Consider the following 17,932-nt stretch of genomic DNA (forward strand, 5'->3'; position numbering starts at 1 on the left):
GAGTGCCTTGGCTCCCAGCAGTACTTACTGGAGCCAGGATTGGACTCATTTTTTAAAATTTTATCATCATTTTTTTAAAATATATTTTATTGATATTTTACAGAGAGGAAGGGAGAGGGATAGAGAGTCAGAAACATCGATGAGAGAGAAACATTGATCAGCTGCCTCCTGCACACCCCCTACTGGGGATGTGCCCACAACCAAGGTACATGCCCTTGACCGGAATCGAACCTGGGACCTTTCAGTCCGCAGGCCGACGCTCTATTCACTGAGCCAAACCGGTTTCGGCTATCATCATTATTATTAGTTTTATTTTTTAAATCCTTACCCGAGGATATTTTTCCGTTGATTTTTAAGAGAGAGTGGAAGAGAAAGAGAGAGACAGAGAGAAACATCGATGTGAGAGAAACACATCAATTGGTTGCCTCCTGCATGAGCCCCGACCAGGACCCCGGGCCAGGGAGGAACCTGCAACCCAGGTATGTGCCCTTGACCGGAATCGAACCCGGGACCCTTTGGTCTGCAGGCCGACCCTCTATCCACCAAGCAAAACTGGCTAGGGCAGGATTGGCCTCATCTGAAGGTCTCCTGGGCTCGGGGTGTCTCCTGATGGGATCAGGGGGCCTTTACATGCGGGCCAAGTGCTCTTTGGAGAGGAGGCAATAGGAGGAATGAGAGCCACGGGTGTCCCTTCAGTGTGAGCTCGCTCAGCGGGCACATCAGGCTGCATGAGGCAGGCAAGGCCACTGTTCCCACTTCACGGGGACGTTGAAGCCACTCGGACAAGAACCCTCAGAGAAGCTGGCCTCTGACGGGCTGCCACCCCCTCTTGCCCCACCAGGATGCACGCCTGCACTTCCGGAAGCTGGTCTGAGAGGGCAAGGACGGGGTCTGGTGCCCGCAGGGCCTTGTACAGGGCCTGACACACAGTAGGTGCTCCATAAGTATTTGTTGAGCGAAGGAATAGTCAGAGCCTCCAGGATCCCTGAGAAGCGGTGATGGGGTGATGGCGTGGGTGGCAGCAGGTGGTGAGTCCGGAATTAGGCTGTCACTCCCTCTGGCAACCTCCTCTCTGCTCTGGGGACACGAGCAGGTGGAAGGATGGCAGGAACAGGGCTGGCAGCAGGAAGTCCGGGCAGTGGAGATGGTGCAGGAGACCAGGCAGGCTGAGGGTGGGGTGGGAAGGGCCTCTGGAGAAGGAAGGGGGTTGAGTGATGGGAGCTTTCTTCTGGCTGCTCACAGGAAGGGCCGAGGCCAGAGGGTCCGAAGAAAAGGGGGCAGGGAGGGACGCCGCCCATCACTCCCCTACCCCCCCCAAACTCTTTCCCTCTTCACCCTCCTGCATGCTTTCTCCATACTCCTTCCGCCCCCCCCCCATCCCAATCTCTGTGCCTGAAGCGCCCCCATTCCTCCCTCTCCCTCCCTGCCTCTTGGCCAACTCGCTAACTCTCAAAATTCTCCTCGGGTCTCTTTATCTCAGACTATCCCCTATCTCTGATTCCTTCACCTCAGACTAAGACTTTCATCTGGACCCTTCCCCCTCGGCCTCTCTCTGCCTCAGTCTCCCTCGGCCTCTCTCTGCCTCAGTCTCCCTCTCCCCGGACCCTCTGCCTCCAAAAGCCTGCGCCCCCTTCTCCCCAAGCCGCGTCTCTTCTGGCCGCTGAGCCTCCCCGAGCAGCGTCTCTCCCTCGTCCCGCCGCATTGATCTGCCGGGACATTGGCGCTGGCATCTCGGAGCCGGGGGGGGGGGGGGGGCGTGCGTGGGTGACGGGGTGGGGGAGAGATTCCGGGAGGCTCAGCTCCCAGAGAGACTCGCGTGCCAGTCAGCTGCCCGACCCGGAGCAGGCTCCGCGCCCCCGAACCCGACGTGGCGCCCCAGGGCGCGCCTTTGTCTCCGGGCCTCGGAGGCCGATTCCATTGCGGGAGGGCGCTGTGCCGTCCCTGTTCACGCTGTTGCCGCTGCCGCCCCGCGCACAGTCGCGTCTATGGAAGCCGTCTTGGCGGCCCGCACCCCCACGCCACCACCGCAGCCGTCGAGCCTTTGTGGCGCCCTGAAGCCCAGAGCCGGCCTGCGAGGACGGGGCGGGAAGAACACGCGGGGCCCGGGCGGGAAGACACTCCCCTAGGCCAGGGCGGGAATGGGGGCCGGGAAGACTGAGGCCCGGGGGGCCCCCCCCACGAGAGAGAAAGGGCGTAGGGAGCGGGGAGGGCGTGAGAAAGGCGGCGCGGGGAAGGAGGGTGAGAAGAAGGAACAAGTGGAGACGCCCAAGTGGAGAGCGCGACGGTGGCGGCCAGCGAGCCGAGTAGGAACGGGAGCGGGGAGACCGGGCCCCGCAGGCGGGCGAGGGGAGGACCGGGGAAGGGGTTGGGAAGCCCCCAAGCAGACGGACGACGGGACGCAAGGACGGCGCAGGGGCCCCACTCCCGCCGCCAGGTTGGGGCGCAGTGGTGGGGTCCAGGGTGGGGGGGAGGGGGGGTCGGGGCGCGGTGCATCCACATTCTTCGCCTTTTCTCCCTCGGGCTCATTCCGGCCGATCGATGCCTGCGCGGGAGCCGCCCCCCCCCCCCCCGCTAATATCTTTTTAATGAGTTCGCGGGGCTTAGAGCGAGCGCGGTCTGCCCTCCAGGGTGGATTTCCCCAGCAGATGTTTCGGGAGGAGGCGGCGAGCGGGCCGGTGCGGGGGGGACAAATCTCTCCCTCCGAGGGCAAGGGCAGAAGACTCTTTTAAAGTTTAAAAGAAAGACGGGCTTTCACTCGGCCCCCAAAAATGTATTTCCCAGCGGACAATGGGCTCCTTTCTGCGCCTCCCAGGGCCAGCGGGGCGGAGGAGCGGGGATCTGTGAGCCTCGGCCCCGCCTGACCGACTCGCACCCCCTCCGCCCGCGTGCCCTCCAAGCACCCCCCTGAAGCGCGCTCCCCAGACCTGGGCGCACAGGCGGGAGCCTCAGTGCCCTGCAGGTCTGGCCGCGGGGCCTGGGGAGCCCCTCACGCTGTGCGCCGGGCCTCTGGGTGCGGCCCCTCAGCCGAAGGGGCGCGCACCGCTGCCTGGAGGGGCGGCAGGACGGCTCCCGGGCCTTAGGCGCGGCCCTCGTTCTCTCCGCGCTCCGCCCTGCGCGGGGCAACAGGTAGAAACCACCCGGTCCAGGTGGCCGCGGGGCCCTGCGTTCCTCTTAACCTGCCGGGGCCGGCACACCCCGCCCGGTGCTGCCCTGCGCCCCACCCCTGTCCCCCCTAAGCCGCAGGTCCGTCAGCCTGCCTCAGCCTCCCTCCACTCCCGTGGGCTCGGCGAGAAGGGAGAGACAGGCCACGAGGATGACCTCCGAAGAGCCGCGGCCGATTGATTCGTTCTGCCCGGAGCCCGGGCCGCGTGAATGGGGGCCCGGACGGCGGCTGCGGGGATAAAGATGTTCTCTCTGCAAGGGGGTGGGGGCGCGGGGCGGGAAGCGGGGCCATTCACTCCTGGCCCGGCCCCTCGGGAAACGGCACCGAAGAAAGGGGGCCGGAGCCTATTCAAGCCCTACGAGCTGCCCACAAAGGACCGATATACTGGGGGCCTCTCTATTAACGCCCATGAATATTAAAGAGATCGCGGAGCAGCGGCCCGCGGGGGCGGGGCGGCGCCTGCGAGCTCTGGCCCGGCCCGGGCTAGCGGAGGGGGCTCTCGTGCCCGCACACCGGCCTCCGTGGAAAACGATAGGGCTCGTCCGCGGGGAACCCCCCCCCCCCGAAGGTGCAGTGTTTTCCCTCGCGGTCTCGGCCAGGGGAGATGAAAACGCAAGGTTCTTGGCTCCCCAATTTCAAGGGGCCCTGAGACTGGGGCGCTGCCTATAGGATTCCCTCCTGGAGCGCGATCCGGGCGGGTCGGCGGCTAGACCCGAAGCACAGAATTTGAGCTCACGGCGGAGCCCCGTGGGGCTAGCGGGCGGGCGCACGAGCTGGGTGGCTATTCTGGGCTCTGCGTCCACCCACCCCCCAACACCGCGCCCTGGATTTGTGGGTCTCCGGAAAAGGAAGAGGGCTCCCTGGCGGTCGGAGCCCTCGATCCTTGCACCTTCTGACCCCTAGGTGGGGTTAGGACACAAATGTTGCCCGCCGGAGGACTTTTCTTAGTGGGGTGGGGTCTGGAATTGGCAAAATCCTCAGGGCTTGCAGAAGGAAGTCACCTGACCCAAAGACAGACCTCAGTTCACACAGTGCAGCCCCAACAACTGCACGCACCGGGGCACGGAGCCCAGCGCGGAGAAGGGCCGGTGTCCTCACCCGCCTGGGTCTCCCGGAGGCGCTGAGGCTGGCTGCGCGGCCCTGGCAGCGCTCCCCGGAGTAGTCTCCCCTGCCTCGGGCGCATTTCCTCCTCTACCAAGTCTTCGCAGAAGCCAAGTCCTTGGCGCCGGTGAGACTCCCGTGCCAGCCCCCTCGGCTCAAGCCAGAGCCACTGTGACTCGCTGGAGGCGTCTAGAAGGGACCCTAACTCGGGGCTGCGCGCTCTCCTCCGCAGCGCTGCCCTCTGCTGGCGCAGGCCCGAAGGTCGCGCCTTCTGCCCGGTGCAACCTCCCCAGGCGTCAGCCTCCGGCGGCTCTGGACCCCGGCTCTGAAAGCCGGCGGTTGCCCACGTCCTAGTCTACGACCCGGGATGTCGGAGATCACTGGCCAGAACCCAGAATGCAGAGGCCGGGGACCCAGGGCTGCCGGGTGTGAGGATGGCTTAGTAAAGGCCGAACCCCCATGGTGGAGAGGGCTCTTTGCCAAGGGGCCTGAGGACAACCACTCCTGGTGGGAAGGCCTGTCCGGCTGCCTCTCCACCCGAGTATCCACCCTGCGGAGAAGGCCTGGGAGCCGGCTTCCTCCAGCTAACCCGATCCCGTTAACGGAAACTGAAATAACGTGGGCGCAGGAGCTCTGCAGGTTGGGGGAGGTGTCCCCATGCCTCCCTCCCTTGTCTGGCACTGGAGTTGGGGACCTGAAACTAACCCCAGGAGTCAGCAGTGCCTGCAGGAAGCCATGGCCTTCCCGCCTTGGCTGTGGGCTCAGCAGCTCCCGACCCGGAGATGTCGGAGATCACCGGCCAGAACCCAGAATGCAGAGGCCGGGGATCCAGGGCCGCCGGGAGAGAGGCCAAGAGAGAGGCCGCTGCTGGCACGCAGGTGCCTTGGAGCCTCGGAGCAGAAAGCCTCATGGCGGGGTCGGGGCAGAGGAGTAGGGAGGAAAGGGGAGAAGATGGAGGTTGAAGGAGAAAGAGAGGCAGGCGGCAAGAAGGGAGGAGTGCGGGGATGCAACGGGTTTCCCAAGATCACAACTGAGCGAAGGAGCCAGGAGGCCTGAGTATGGAGCCCAGTGCCCACGGGCCTGGCCAGGAACGGCCTGCACTTTCGGAGGACATGGCTCTGGGGCTCGGCTGCTCCCGCTCAGTACAGTCCGGGAAACCCTTTCCACCCCACCTCCCCCCTATCCGGCTGGAAAGCCTTTTGCGAGCAACCCGTGGCTAGTGCAGATTTCCGTCCGCCCCTCCGGACCTAGCCCCGGCCAGGAGCCCGTCGCCCATCCCTGTCAGTCATGGCCCAGCGGGGCAGCGACTGCAGCGGCGTCCGGCAGCCCTCTTCTCCCAGGGATGGTTTCACCCCGACTGTGAGCAGCAAGCAGGGTGATTGGAGCGCCCGTTTGAAGCGAAGCGCTCAGGCAGATCCATCTGCGCGCTGGGCCTGCGGGTTCTGGGGCGACTACACAGCCCAGGACTTGGTGCCCCGGAGCCCTAGGTTGGGCCAAGGCGCTTAGGACCTGTCCGGGCCTGGGACAATGAGTGAGCCCGGCCCCGGCCCGAGGCCAGCGTCTCCTCCTGCCCAGTAGAGTCTCTGGGGTCCAAGCAAACTGAACTTCGCGGAGCCCCTTCCCCAGCTCCATACCGTCCTCTCTGGGAGGCGAGCGGAGCCTCCCTCCCAGCCCCGGCTTCCCAAAGCGAGAGGAGGAGGAAGAGGAGGGCGGGGGAGGAAGGGCTGGGGAGGGGCGGGAGGAGCGAATGGGGAGCTGTGGTGGCTAAGGCTCCTGAGCCGGCCGGGTACAACAAGTCTGTCCTCCGACGTCAGGGCGTCATTAATAACCAATTAGGAGGGTCACTGGGAGTCTTATAAAGGCGCTGAGATTTTGCCAAGGCGAAGACCGACCCGGCCCGTGTGCAAGAGGCGAGCGCACGACCGAGAGCCCCCGGCCGCCGCTGATTCTCCGCAGCCACCCGCCTCCCACCCGCCCGCACCCACCCGCACCCACCGACTTCGCTTCCATCCCCGTCTCAGCCGCCCTCCACGCCGCCTCTGCCATCGCCGCTGCTCTCTCCATCTCCCTTCCTCTCCGCCTGGCTCCCCCTAGTCCCCCTTCCTCCCAGCCACCCCCGCCCGCCCTCCTGCATCTCCTCCTCCCCCGCTCCTCTGCCTTCCCCTTCCTCTCGCTCCTCCGCTCCCCTCTCTCGCTCAACCCATCTTCGCGTCTGCCCGGCCGTCCGTCCCCGGCGCCGGCGAGCCCTGGGCCGCCCATGATGGGCTCCGTGCTCCCGGCGGAGGCCCTGGTGCTCAAGACGGGGCTCAAGGGTCCGGGGCTCGCGCTGGCCGAGGTCATCACCTCCGACATCCTGCACAGCTTCCTGTACGGCCGCTGGCGCAACGTGCTGGGCGAGCAGCTCTTCGAGGACAAGAGCCACCACGCCAGCCCCAAGACGGCCTTCACCGCCGAGGTCCTGGCGCAGTCCTTCTCGGGCGGTGAGTCACGCCGTCGGGCCGGCCCGTCCCCTGCTCCGGGCGGACCGATCCCTCGCCGGGCGACGCGCGGGCTGCGGCGGGGACAAGAGGCGTTGCAGCTGCTCCGTGTGCCTCGGTTTCCCAGAAGCCGAACCCGGACGCGAGCAGCCCAGCCCGGGCGGGGCGGGGCGGAGCGGGGCGGAGGACAGCTCCCCGCCCCGCAGCTCCGAGAAGGCCGGGGAGAAGGATGGCGGCGCCGAGGCTGCGGAGCCGGCGGCCCCCCGCGCGCCCCTGCCCGCCCCTCACCCCTTGGAGCCGGCGGGCTCCTGGCATTTAAAGCCTTACTAGGCGTGTAATAGCACTTGACTCCAGAAGAAGGGGTTTTAAATTCATTTGGTTAACTTGGGCTTGACCCGCTCAAGTTCCCACTTAAACCGAGAACTTTAAAAGGCGGCGGGGGCTTGGGGAGGGGGCGGAGGGCGGGCCGGCGGGGAGAGCAAGCCTCGGAGGGAGCGGGCGAGAGAAAGAGCGAGGAAAGTTTCTTTTCTTTAAGATGTCTCAAGTTCTCACTCCTCATTCATCACCCCGCGAACAATCTCTCCCGGCGCTGGCATCCCTGCGCGGCGCCCTCTCTTCCCCCTGGACGATCTCTGTTCCTCTCTTAATTTACCGTGCAGACTAATTCCACTTCCATTCACGCTATGTCAACCATCTAATCCCCCCTTTTTGTAAGGGGAATTCCTCGGCCCCTTTTAAACAAGTCCCCTCCGCATTGAGCTACAATTTACTGCTACAGCATTCTTCCAGGGCTAATGAATTTAGAATTAGCAATTTCTTTCGAATGGAGCCGAATGAATGCGATCACTTTAACAGCGTGACAAATTGCCGCCTCGCTGCAACGGACACCGTTTAACCCCCCTTTCAGCCGGCCGGCGCGCGGGCATTTTCCCAGGTAGCTTAGAGGGGAATCTTGTAAGACATGGAGGCCGCCCCCGTGCGCCTCGCCGTTCCCACATCGGCTGCCAGGCCCGGCAGGGGGACCCCCAGGGACGGCGGGTCGCCCTAGCTCTTCCAGGCCCAGAGAGGCGACTTCAGGGCTCGCCTGGGTTCGGGAGCCGCCCTTCCTGGCATCCCCGATTCTGGAGGCGCAGAGGGCCACCGGCGCGCCCTGCCCGGGGTCACACGGGGAGCGATGCGCCCCGCGTTTCTCTTGAGCCCCCTTGGCCTCGCAGTCCGAGGTCTGTTCCCGGTGCTGCCAGCCCATCCCGGGGAAGGGGCCTCCCGCACCCGGCGGGAGTCAGAGCCCCGGACCGCACCCTGGGGCCTCCGTGCTCGGTGCCCCGAAGCTGTGCGCTTGCAGCGCGGTGAGCTCCGTGGGAGCGACGGGGCGCGGGGCGGGCGTGGGGAGGGAGAAGAACACAAAACCGGACTTGGGCAAAGAGTGTCGGCTTGGCCATCACCACCTCCAGGGACCTGGCCTCAGTTTACCCCTGCGCGGAATCACTCACTAGATTGGTTCAGTGGTTCTTAAACTTTTCCGGGGTGAAGGCAGGGGAAAAGATGGGTGCTTTGAGACTTCGTGGAGAGACTAAACAAACCAAAACAAAACAAAACACAAAAACAAAACAAAACTAGAAATAAGCCCCAAAGCACAGCTTTCAAGGGCACGGAGGGCTCCAGGGTTGCACACAGCACGCGGAGCCTCCACAGCCGCAGCCCGCCTCCCCGCACCGTCCCTGCGCACACGCGCGGGAGTCACCCGGGCGCTTGGGGTTGGGCAGGGAGGGGGCAGGCGGGAAGGGCTCCGGGGCGCTGACCCTGTCCGGCTGCCCCTGCGGCTACAGAGGTGCAGAAGCTGTCCAGCCTGGTGCTGCCGGCGGAGGTGATCATCGCGCAGAGCTCCATCCCCGGCGAGGGCCTCGGCATCTTCTCCAAGACCTGGATCAAGGCTGGCACCGAGATGGGCCCCTTCACCGGCCGCGTCATCGCCCCGGAGCACGTAGACATCTGCAAGAACAACAACCTCATGTGGGAGGTAGGCGCGGGGTGGGGGGGGGGGGGAAGGGGGGAGCCCGGGGTCGGGTGGGGGGTGGGGAGGGGAGCTCCGCTTGCCCAGCAGCTGCTTCTGCCCTGGTTGGGAGCTGCGGCCTTGAGGAGCGGCAGGACCCTATGCGGCTGGATCCCCCCAACCCGCCCCAGTACGCTCCCCCCTCTCCCCCGCCCCCCAAATCCGATCCTCTTTCCTCTGGCCAAATCTATGGAGTATGCTGGCTAGCCCAGGGCCTATGGAGACTGGGAGCCGCCTCCTCGCCACCTGCATTTCCCCTCAGCCTCCTCGCCTCACCTCCTCCCTCCCCTGGAGGCCCAAGCCCTGGTCACTTTCTCTCCCTGTTGCTGCGTTAGGAAGCTGGGGTCCAGTTTGAGCTCTGCAGATCCCTGGCAGCTCCCCCAAAGGGCTTAGGCCGGGCCAGGCGCCACCTTGAGCCAGCCTTGCCTCTCTGGGCTCCTGTGTGCCCTCTGTGGTGTGGCCAGTGCCTTCCGCTGCTTTGGGGAACCCTCTCCATCCCACCCCCCAGAGCTGGCGGGGGTGCTTCTTTGTCTCCTCCGTGATCCCTTGGAGACCCTTTTCTAATGGGGATGGGGAGGACTTGGCAGCAGGAAGGAGCTGTGGCCCCTAGAGATGGACTCCCTCTTGGCCACTCGTAGCCAGCTGGCCTAAGACAAGTCACTGTGCCGCTCGGAGCCTCTCTTTTCTCAGCCGGGAAACTGAGACGGGAAGAGCCGGGTCCACTTCCTGGGGCTGCTCTGAGGACGGAGGGAGAGCGCCTGGCCTGGAGCCTGGGCTGGCCACAGGTGGCACCCCCGACAGAGCCCTGCCTCACCGGGCCCCCGATTCCCCTGTGCCCAGGTGTTCAATGAGGATGGCACGGTGCGCTACTTTATCGATGCCAGCCAGGAGGACCACCGCAGCTGGATGACCTACATCAAATGCGCGCGGAACGAGCAGGAGCAGAACCTGGAGGTCGTCCAGATTGGCACCAGCATCTTCTACAAGGCCATCGAGGTGAGCGTGTGCGCTGCCGCCACCGAGGGAGCCGGGGAGCAGCTGGGTGCGGTGCGGGCAGCTGTGTTTGAGGTCTGCTCTGCACCGAGGGGCCTGACAGCAGCCCAGCGGCCCCGCCCAGGCTGTAGGGCTGAGGCCCACGCACCACGGTCTTCAGGAGCGCCACCTCCAGGCACGCTTTCTGCCGCGGATCGGGAAGGACGGGACTTTTGAGGTGATGCCGTTGGGAATGTCATGAGCACCTCAACCGTGAGGTCCCCGGGCAGCGGCCGAGGGTGTCCTGGGGTTCGGAAGCCACAGCGACACAGAGAGCCAGACCAGAAGGCAGCCCAGGGCAAGCGTTGGGGGGGGGCGTTGTGTCTGCAGCGGCTTAGTGGTGTGTTGCCCCTCATTCTGCATGCGTGGGACACTGATGACACGGGGGTCACAATCTAGTCTCAGCTGTCACACACCGGTCGCTCCGGGTGTCAGGCTTCTCCTAGCTGCTGTACCGCATTATCCTGTTTAATCCTCACGTATTTAATCCACAAGGGAGGATTCTGTGATTGCTACAGTTTACAGACATGGGACCTGGGTCTCAGTCGGAGGCAGGCAGACGCAGGAGCTCTTACAGGGCATCGGGGGCGATGTTAACACTAATGCCTTTCTCTCTCAGAGGAGAGAGAAAGGGGGAGATAGCAGACAGGTAAATATCACTTCCCATGGTCTTGTGCGGGGGGAGCTAAGTCAGGCCCAGGGCATGAGAAGGTTCAAGAAGATGGGAGAAAGAGATGCTTGGGCAGACACAGACAAGCTCACAGTGTTTGGGGGGGAGCTGATGGCGAGCTGACTGGTGGTAGCCAAGGAGGACCAGCCTGTGGGGACCTTCCTGGGCAGTGTCCCTTGGTAGGAAATTCACTCAGCATCTGGCCCAGGACGGGGCATGCTGCCTGGCCTCCCCCCGGCAGGCGGCAGGTTGTCGGGGAGGCTGTTCCAGGGTGTTGGGGTTGTTTGCCCCCCACTTTTCCGGACCTCCTGCTTCTGCTTGCAGGTGGGGAGAGGCACAGTGCCCCCTGGGTGGGGCTGGGCGTGGCTGAGTTGTAGGGTGGCCTGAAGGAGCTTCCCCAGAGTCTGGGAGTGACTTCTTGTTAGCCTATGCTCCCTTTTCTCCCGGGGACTCAGATCCCCAAGTCCTTCCAAGGCCCAAGGGGCATTGGGGCCTAGAAGCTTCTGGAATTGAGGTCCGGTTGTCCCTGAATAACGAGGCCTCAGGGAATCTCCTAGGGATGACCCCGGAATGGTATTTGCCCGGTGTGGTGTGGCCGGGGAGTGGGCCCCAGCTGAGGTGTGTGTGGGGAACCCCGGGAGGGCCGGGAAGTGGAAGAGAAGGAAGGTGAGCATTCCTAGATTGGGGTTCAGGTGAGGCGGGACAGTGGGAGGCGGTGTGACGGAGGACGGAGGTGGCCAGGCCCAGGACAGGTGGTTCCTGTGACCATCCAGCACGGCTGACACCCTGAGGGAGCAGCCATCCTAGAATCGGCCTCAGGGGTGGCCGAACCCCACTTCTGATAGAGAACACCCTTCCAGGTCCTCACCCCTCTCGCCCTCACACACACACCCTCACATGTGTACAGGGCCACCCAGCCATCCCGATTCAGATGAGCCTGGGGACCCACACCCACACGTCCCTCCCACACAGACACGCACACGCACCGCGGAGGCCCACAGGGGAGGGGCGCCTGGGGGGTTTTGGCCGAAGGGCTTCTGGCTCGGGCAGACGCGGGGGCTGGTCTCATCTCACTGTGCACCGTCTCTCCTCCTGCGGGCTGAAAGCTGAGCGGAGCCAGGACACATTAACAGACATTTATTCGGGGTCAGAGGGCCGGCGGCCCAAGAACTCTGCAAGGAGGGACCTGGGTTTATGAGGGTTTGAAAAAGTCATCCACATTTGATCAGGAGTGTGAGTTGATGAAAGAAGATCAGGAAAAAGCCCTATCATTTATTTATTTATTTTAAAAATATATTTTATTGATATTTTACAGAGAGGAAGGGAGAGGGATAGAGAGTTAGAAACATCGATCAGCTGCCTCCTGCACACCTCCTACTGGGGATGTGCCTGCAACCAAGGTACATGCCCTTGACCGGAATCGAACCTGGGACCCTTGAGTCCGCAGGCCGACGCTCTATCCACTGAGCCAAACCGGTTTCGGCAAAAGCCCTATCATTTATGATATTGGTAGCTAGATAGCACCTGCTGGCCAAGGATGCTCTAACTTCGTCCAGCAGCACGTCTGCGAAGACGGGCCTGGTTGAGGGAGGGGCAAGGAAACAGAACATCACCCATGTTATTTTTATTAGGTTTGGCTTTTACTCGGTTGAGAGAGAGAGGGAGAGAGAGAGGGAGATAGAGAGAGGAAGAGAGAGAGAGGGAGAGATAGAGGGAGAGATAGAGGGAGAGAGAGAGAGGTTAATTTGTTGTTCCACTTACGCACTCATCGGTTGATTCTTGTATGTGCCCTGACTGGGGATCGAACCTGCAACCTTAGCCTATCAGGACGACGCTCCAACCAACCAAGCTACGCAGCCAGGGCTTCCTCATTTTATTTTTACAGCGTGCAGTTGGGCACACTTTTCCGTGGTGACGGTTTTCTCAGGTTGTGTTGTAATGTCCGATTCCACCTACCAGACTACGCCAGTGTGTGGGCGTGCGTGGCCATCGCGCTGCGGGTCCAAGGCCGCAGCTCACGCGGCCCTCCTAGGCTCCGCCAGAAGACATGGTGCACCCAGACCCCTCCCCAGAAGGCCCCTGGGAGCCTCGGCTCTTTGTTCTGGGCCCGTGGGCAAGTTAGCCAAGGAGAGAGGCCTCTGCGTGATCGGTTTTCTTCATCTTTCTGTCACTCAGAACTATTTATGTTTCGTAACAGTAACCCATTGCTTGCCAAAAAAAAGTAAATAAGAAGGAAGATCTTTATTCAATAAGCGGGATCTACTGCTGCTGCGCCACCATTTTCAGCCCTCCACACGGAGACCAGGGTGGGAGTTCAAGGCCAGCCAGCCCGTGGAGAGCACCCAGGCCTGTTGTGCATCTGGCTTATCTCCAGGCGTGTTATCCCTGGGGCACCCTCCTTGCTCATTGCGACTCTAACCTCAGGGGCCTACAATGACACTTCTAGAAAGTTCCCAGCCCATGGCAAGTGGGAGCTCCATGTTGAATGAATACTTCTTTCTGTAGGTGAGGAGGGGCTGAGTTGAAAGGGGGACACATGGACCCAGTTCTCCCAGGAAAACACCCCCACCCCCCCGGAAGCAAGACCTTTGACTCCAAAACTCAGCACAAGAAAAGGATGTGGGAATAAGAGATGGTGGGGTTTTGGGATTTGGGAACGAGGAAGAGCATTCCCAGTCTTTTCCCTCCCGTGTTTTGACAAGTTCCTGGCCCTGAAATGTGGGCTGGTCTTCTTGCTACTTTCCTTCTCAGTTCAGGCCGTTGAGCTTTTTCCCCTGGAGTGCATAGCCCCACCGCTCCTTTCTCTGGCCCTAGGGGGATAAGCTCGGCTTTCCTTCGACCTTGTTCATTGGTGGGTGCAGGTAAGGTGCTCTGATTATTAATGAGCAACATTAATGACACTGTGTGAGCCTGTACCATGTGCCGGCACCTTGCTAAGGCTTAGCAACTTTTTTTTTTTTTAAATATAGTTTATTGATTTTTTTTACAGAGAGGAAGGGAGAGGGATAGAGAGTTAGAAACATTGATGAGACAGAAACATGGATCAGCTGCCTCCTGCACACCTCCCACTGGGGATGTGCCCGAAACCAAGGTACATGCCCTTGATCGGAATCGAATCTGGGACCCTTCAGTCTGCAGGCCGACGCTCTATCCACTGAGCCAAACCGGTTAGGGCTTAGGAACTTTTTAGAAATAGAATCCTCTCCACCCCGTGAGGTGCTCTCCATCACTCTCCCTATTTTAATGACGATGGAACTAGGGTTCAGGGAGACTGAGGGGGGTTGCTGGGCTGTAATTCGAACTCAGGCCTGTCCGCGACCCCAGAGCCGAGCCTTTGGCTACCACGGGGCCTCCCTGGCCAATATCTATTTGCTGGAACTCTATTAATTGGTGTGTCAGGACATCTGTGGTACAATGGAAATTGATATCCGCCCAGATGACACGGAGATTCTTCTAGACCAGGGCTTCTGCACCGCCTGGGGAAGGGAGGGCAGCGGAGCCCCTGGGAGCATGTTCAATAGTGTGGCGTGAATTTGTATCAGGAAGACAAACCCCAAACCCCGTCATTTCAATGTATGAAAATTCAGAAGTGGAAATGGGGCAGGGCAAAACTTGTGGGCTGATAAATAAGGCTAAGAAGCATGAGCTGAGAGATGGTGTAATTTGTCCATGGAACTCAGGCCCTGATATTCCGCCCTCCCCTCCAGTCGTGGGGATGGGTGCGGGACTCAGTTGCTCTGGGAACTGTGAGGTTGATTGCATGTCCCGAGCCATTTCTGCTCCCAGAAAAGCGAAGGAACAGCTGATTCTGGTCCTCTGAGCCCCAGGGAGAGCCTGGCTGGGCCAGGCTGAAGGGTTGGCCTTAAAGAAACAGCGGGAGTGAGGGGACGAGGGGGCCTGCAGGACACTGTGGCTGGTCTTTGCTCGTAGGCGGGCAGCTGGTGGGAGCTCGGGCCGGGGGGAGGAGGGGGGGCCTCCAGACAATAGGACCAGGATCTCAGGAAGAGGCTGCCTGGGAGCAGGCAGAGACCAGACGTCCAGATCAGGGCGGCTGCCGGCTTCCCAGGGCCCAGAAAGCTTCCCAGTTCCCGGTCTGTGCAGGCCAGGCTGCCTTCCCCGGTGGCGCTCAGAGGGCTGGTGGCTTCTTGCTGTCTGGGGATGTGCGTCATTCTCAATTCCAGTAGGTTCTTCTTAACAGATTCTCTTTCTTTAAAAAACTATTTCTTTTTGTATAAAAATAGTATGAGAGCGGCTCATTTTTTCAAAGATCAGATGCGTCGTGTAGAAAATGGCAATCGCTCGGGCCATCGCGCCGCTCCCCAGGAACCTAAATCAGCGTTGGTTAATTGTCTCAAAATGACAGGCCCTTCACCACTAGGAACGCGCTGCAGTGACTGGCATCCGGCGTGGGAGAGAGGCTGGCTGCTCATTCTCTACCCTCTTACGTGTTTACCCACTTTTGCCCATGGCTCCGCATCACTATTTCAACCTCATAATTAATTTTAGTAAAACCGCTTTGAGTACATTTTAAAGATTGATTTTCGAGAGAGAGAGAGAAACATCGGTCCTGTATGGTTCACGGGAAGAAGACTCATCCAACTGCCACCCACTGGGCCACACCGGCCAGGGCCAGTTTCTGTGCGTGTGAAAAATGTGAGTGGGTGAACGCCTCGCCGTTGGATTGAAACAGCTAACACTGAAGCTCTGGAATAATTCTTTTCCCATTTTGTGTGGTCTCAGAGTTCTTGGCTCCTCAGTCATCATCGCCCTTTTTGTTGTTGTGTTTAATTCATAATTCTTACTGTCCATTAAAAGGAAAAGGCCAGCGCGGACTTAGTCTGGAGGTGGAGCTGCAGCTCAGGGCTCAGGGTGACATCATGGGGGCGGGAGGGGTGCGGGGGGGGGGGCGGGGGGCTTGCTGAGCCTCTCATCCCTTGTTTGTGGGAAGTAGTGAGGGCCCAGCCTATGCTCCTGTCAGACAGTGAAGGCAAAGCCACGGTCACGCTGGGCTTTAACGGCGCCAGGGGGCAGCTCTGCGGCGGCGACTGCGGGACTCCCACGCGCCTGAGATCACTGCCAGCTTCTCTGCGAGGTTGGCAAGCTCGGGAGTGGGGTGCGGGGGGGTCACAGCAAGCTCTCCTGTGTATCGATCGCGTAAAGGGCTTTGTGCGCCTGGACCGGCACCCCGTGAGGCCGGGGCAGTGCTGCTGTCCCTGTGTTATGGTGGAGGAAACCGAGACCCAGAGACTTGCCCAAGGCCACATGCTCAGCAGGTGGGGAGCCCGAGGGGACCCCAACCTGACCGAACTGGAAGCCTGTGCTGTGCGTCTCCTGAAGGAAGAGGCAGATTCAGGCTGTCTGATGGGGGCTGGCTGCTGTACAAAATCCACGATGGATACATGTCAGCACATCTAAGAACTGCAGCCAGGCGTTGGGGCAATATTGCAGGTGACTTACAGCCGGAGTCCTAAAGTTGGGGGACCTCAGAGACCCCAGTTCGCGCAGTTGAGGCAAAGTGGCTTATGCAAGGTCACCCAGGGACCTCATAACGGGGGTCCCAGGTGCGCTGTCTCGTGGCCAGTGGCTTCTTTCACAGTGAGTTTATCTGAAACGTGTTAGTTCCATCCTCCGGTTTCCTAAAGGGCTCACAAAACCCCTCTCTTCGCCGCCCCTTTCCCGCAGGGCCTCTAGGCCTGACCTGCTGGCCTCCTGGACAGTGGCCACGACTGTGAATGACCAGAGAGGCCTCCAGAACTTTCGCGGTGGTTCCTGCTTTCTTTGAGGCACCACCTACTTGTCCGCGGGTTCAGACTGCACTTGGTTCTTCCATATTCCAACCCCACCCCCCCCCCACCCCCCCGCCACACTCCCCGCCCCGAGCTGGCGCCACCCTCTGTCTGTTCTCAGCACTCACTTTCCCTGAGGCCCGGGGCCATGTGCTCTGGGCCCGTGGCTGGCTGAGAAGGGGCACGGTGACCCCTGGCTGCGTCTTAGGAGGATTCAGTCACTGGGCCCCCTCGCAGGTGCACTTCCTTCCCCCACCTGCCCCTCCCCGCGTCCCTCTGCTTCCGGGGAACAGAGCTGGCTGTGCTGCCTGAGAGTCTTCCCGCCTCTGACCAGAGGAAGAAGGTGTGCCGGAGAGTAGGTTCACAGTATGGTGGGGGCCAGAACCGCATGGAAGGGGTGGGCCTTCGCTGTGATCACAGAGGCCACGGGAGGGCCTGCACAGCTGATACCAGACACCCCTAAATGGAATCCCATCGGATCTTTTGCGTCACTAAAAGGCCAGGGCCCTGGCTGGTGTGCTCAGTTGGTTGAGTGTCGTCCTATGCACCAGAAGGTCACCGGTTCGATTCCGGATCGGAGCACATGCCCAGGTTGCAGGCTTGATGCCTGGCTGGAGTGCATGTGGGAGGCAACCAATATCTATTTCTCTTCCTCCCTTTCTTTCGCTATAAAAAAATCAATAAAAACATTTTTTTTAAAAAAAGGGGACCCACCAGGAAAACAAGCCAGCTGTTGCCTGGGGTGTCCATCTTTCTCTGGACAAATCAGAGTGACCCCGGGGGGTGTGTGCCAAAGCCAGCTCTTCTGGGGTGCAGGCCTCAGGAGGGTGATGGGCCGTCCCCTCTCTCCTTTGGGCCTGACGGCTCCCCTCTCGGCAGGGGTACTGGTGGCCCCTTGCGATGTCCCGGAGGGTGGTGCGTATGGAGCCGCCCACAGCTCCCTGGATTACCACTGCAGGTCCTCCCTCCTGACGGCCACTCCCAGGGGCAGGCCCTCCCCCCACCCCCCCGGGAGCAGAGAGCCCGTGCTGTCTCTGGCGTTGTATGCCATAGGCCAGGACCAGCTCAGTGGGTTCTGTGTAGGGCTCAGTGGCCCAGTACTTCCTCAGGGGGCCAGAACCCGGGAGGTTCTTTCGTGCATGGAGTCATACCGAGCCCTGTGATGGGGAGGGGATGACCTGTGGTGTGGTGCCGCCTTGGGGGTGCTTTGGATGAGAGCTGTTTCCAGATGAGAGCCTTATCGGGCAGGGGGTAGCCAAGTGCCACGGGGTACCCCGCAATGCAGGCTCCTTAGGAACATCCAGCTGTGCCCTGCAGACTTGAGGGCTGGCTGACTGCCCCCCGCCCCCCCTCCCCCCCCCCCAGCCACGTAAGAAATGGAAAGTCTTTTGACTTTGGGTGTCTGTCACTTCTGCTCACTGAGGCTGCTGTTCTGTTGTCATCCGCTTGGGGGCGCTTGTGAGTCTGGGAGGCAGCGCCGTTCCCAGCAGATGGCGGGAAGCCTGGGTAGGAAGAGGGGAGCAGAGCACCCCAGGGTCTCTGAGATTGTGCAGCTTGTTGGGAATGGCCTGTGGAACAGGGCCCACGGGAGCCACATCTCCATGGCAGGTGCCAGGACAGAGGCCTCCTGGCTGTGAGGCAGTGTGCAGAGTT

General features: G+C 61.4%; 1 protein-coding gene across 1 annotated transcript in view; it reads left to right on the forward strand.

Annotated features, from left to right (window-relative positions):
- Positions 1-6,521: 6,521 nt before the first annotated feature.
- The window catches only part of PRDM12 (PR/SET domain 12), a gene marked incomplete at both ends in the record, with an annotated part of 13,883 nt that continues 2,472 nt past the window's right edge, over positions 6,522-17,932 (forward strand). Inside the window, 3 exons of the mRNA XM_080668040.1 lie at positions 6,522-6,744; positions 8,568-8,758; positions 9,632-9,787. Coding sequence (XP_080524166.1) covers positions 6,522-6,744; positions 8,568-8,758; positions 9,632-9,787 — 570 coding nt within the window. The remainder of the gene's footprint in view (positions 6,745-8,567; positions 8,759-9,631; positions 9,788-17,932) is intronic.

Source organism: Plecotus auritus (assembly GCF_963455305.1).
Source record: "Plecotus auritus genome assembly, chromosome: 5".
Classification (NCBI taxonomy): domain Eukaryota; kingdom Metazoa; phylum Chordata; class Mammalia; order Chiroptera; family Vespertilionidae; genus Plecotus; species Plecotus auritus.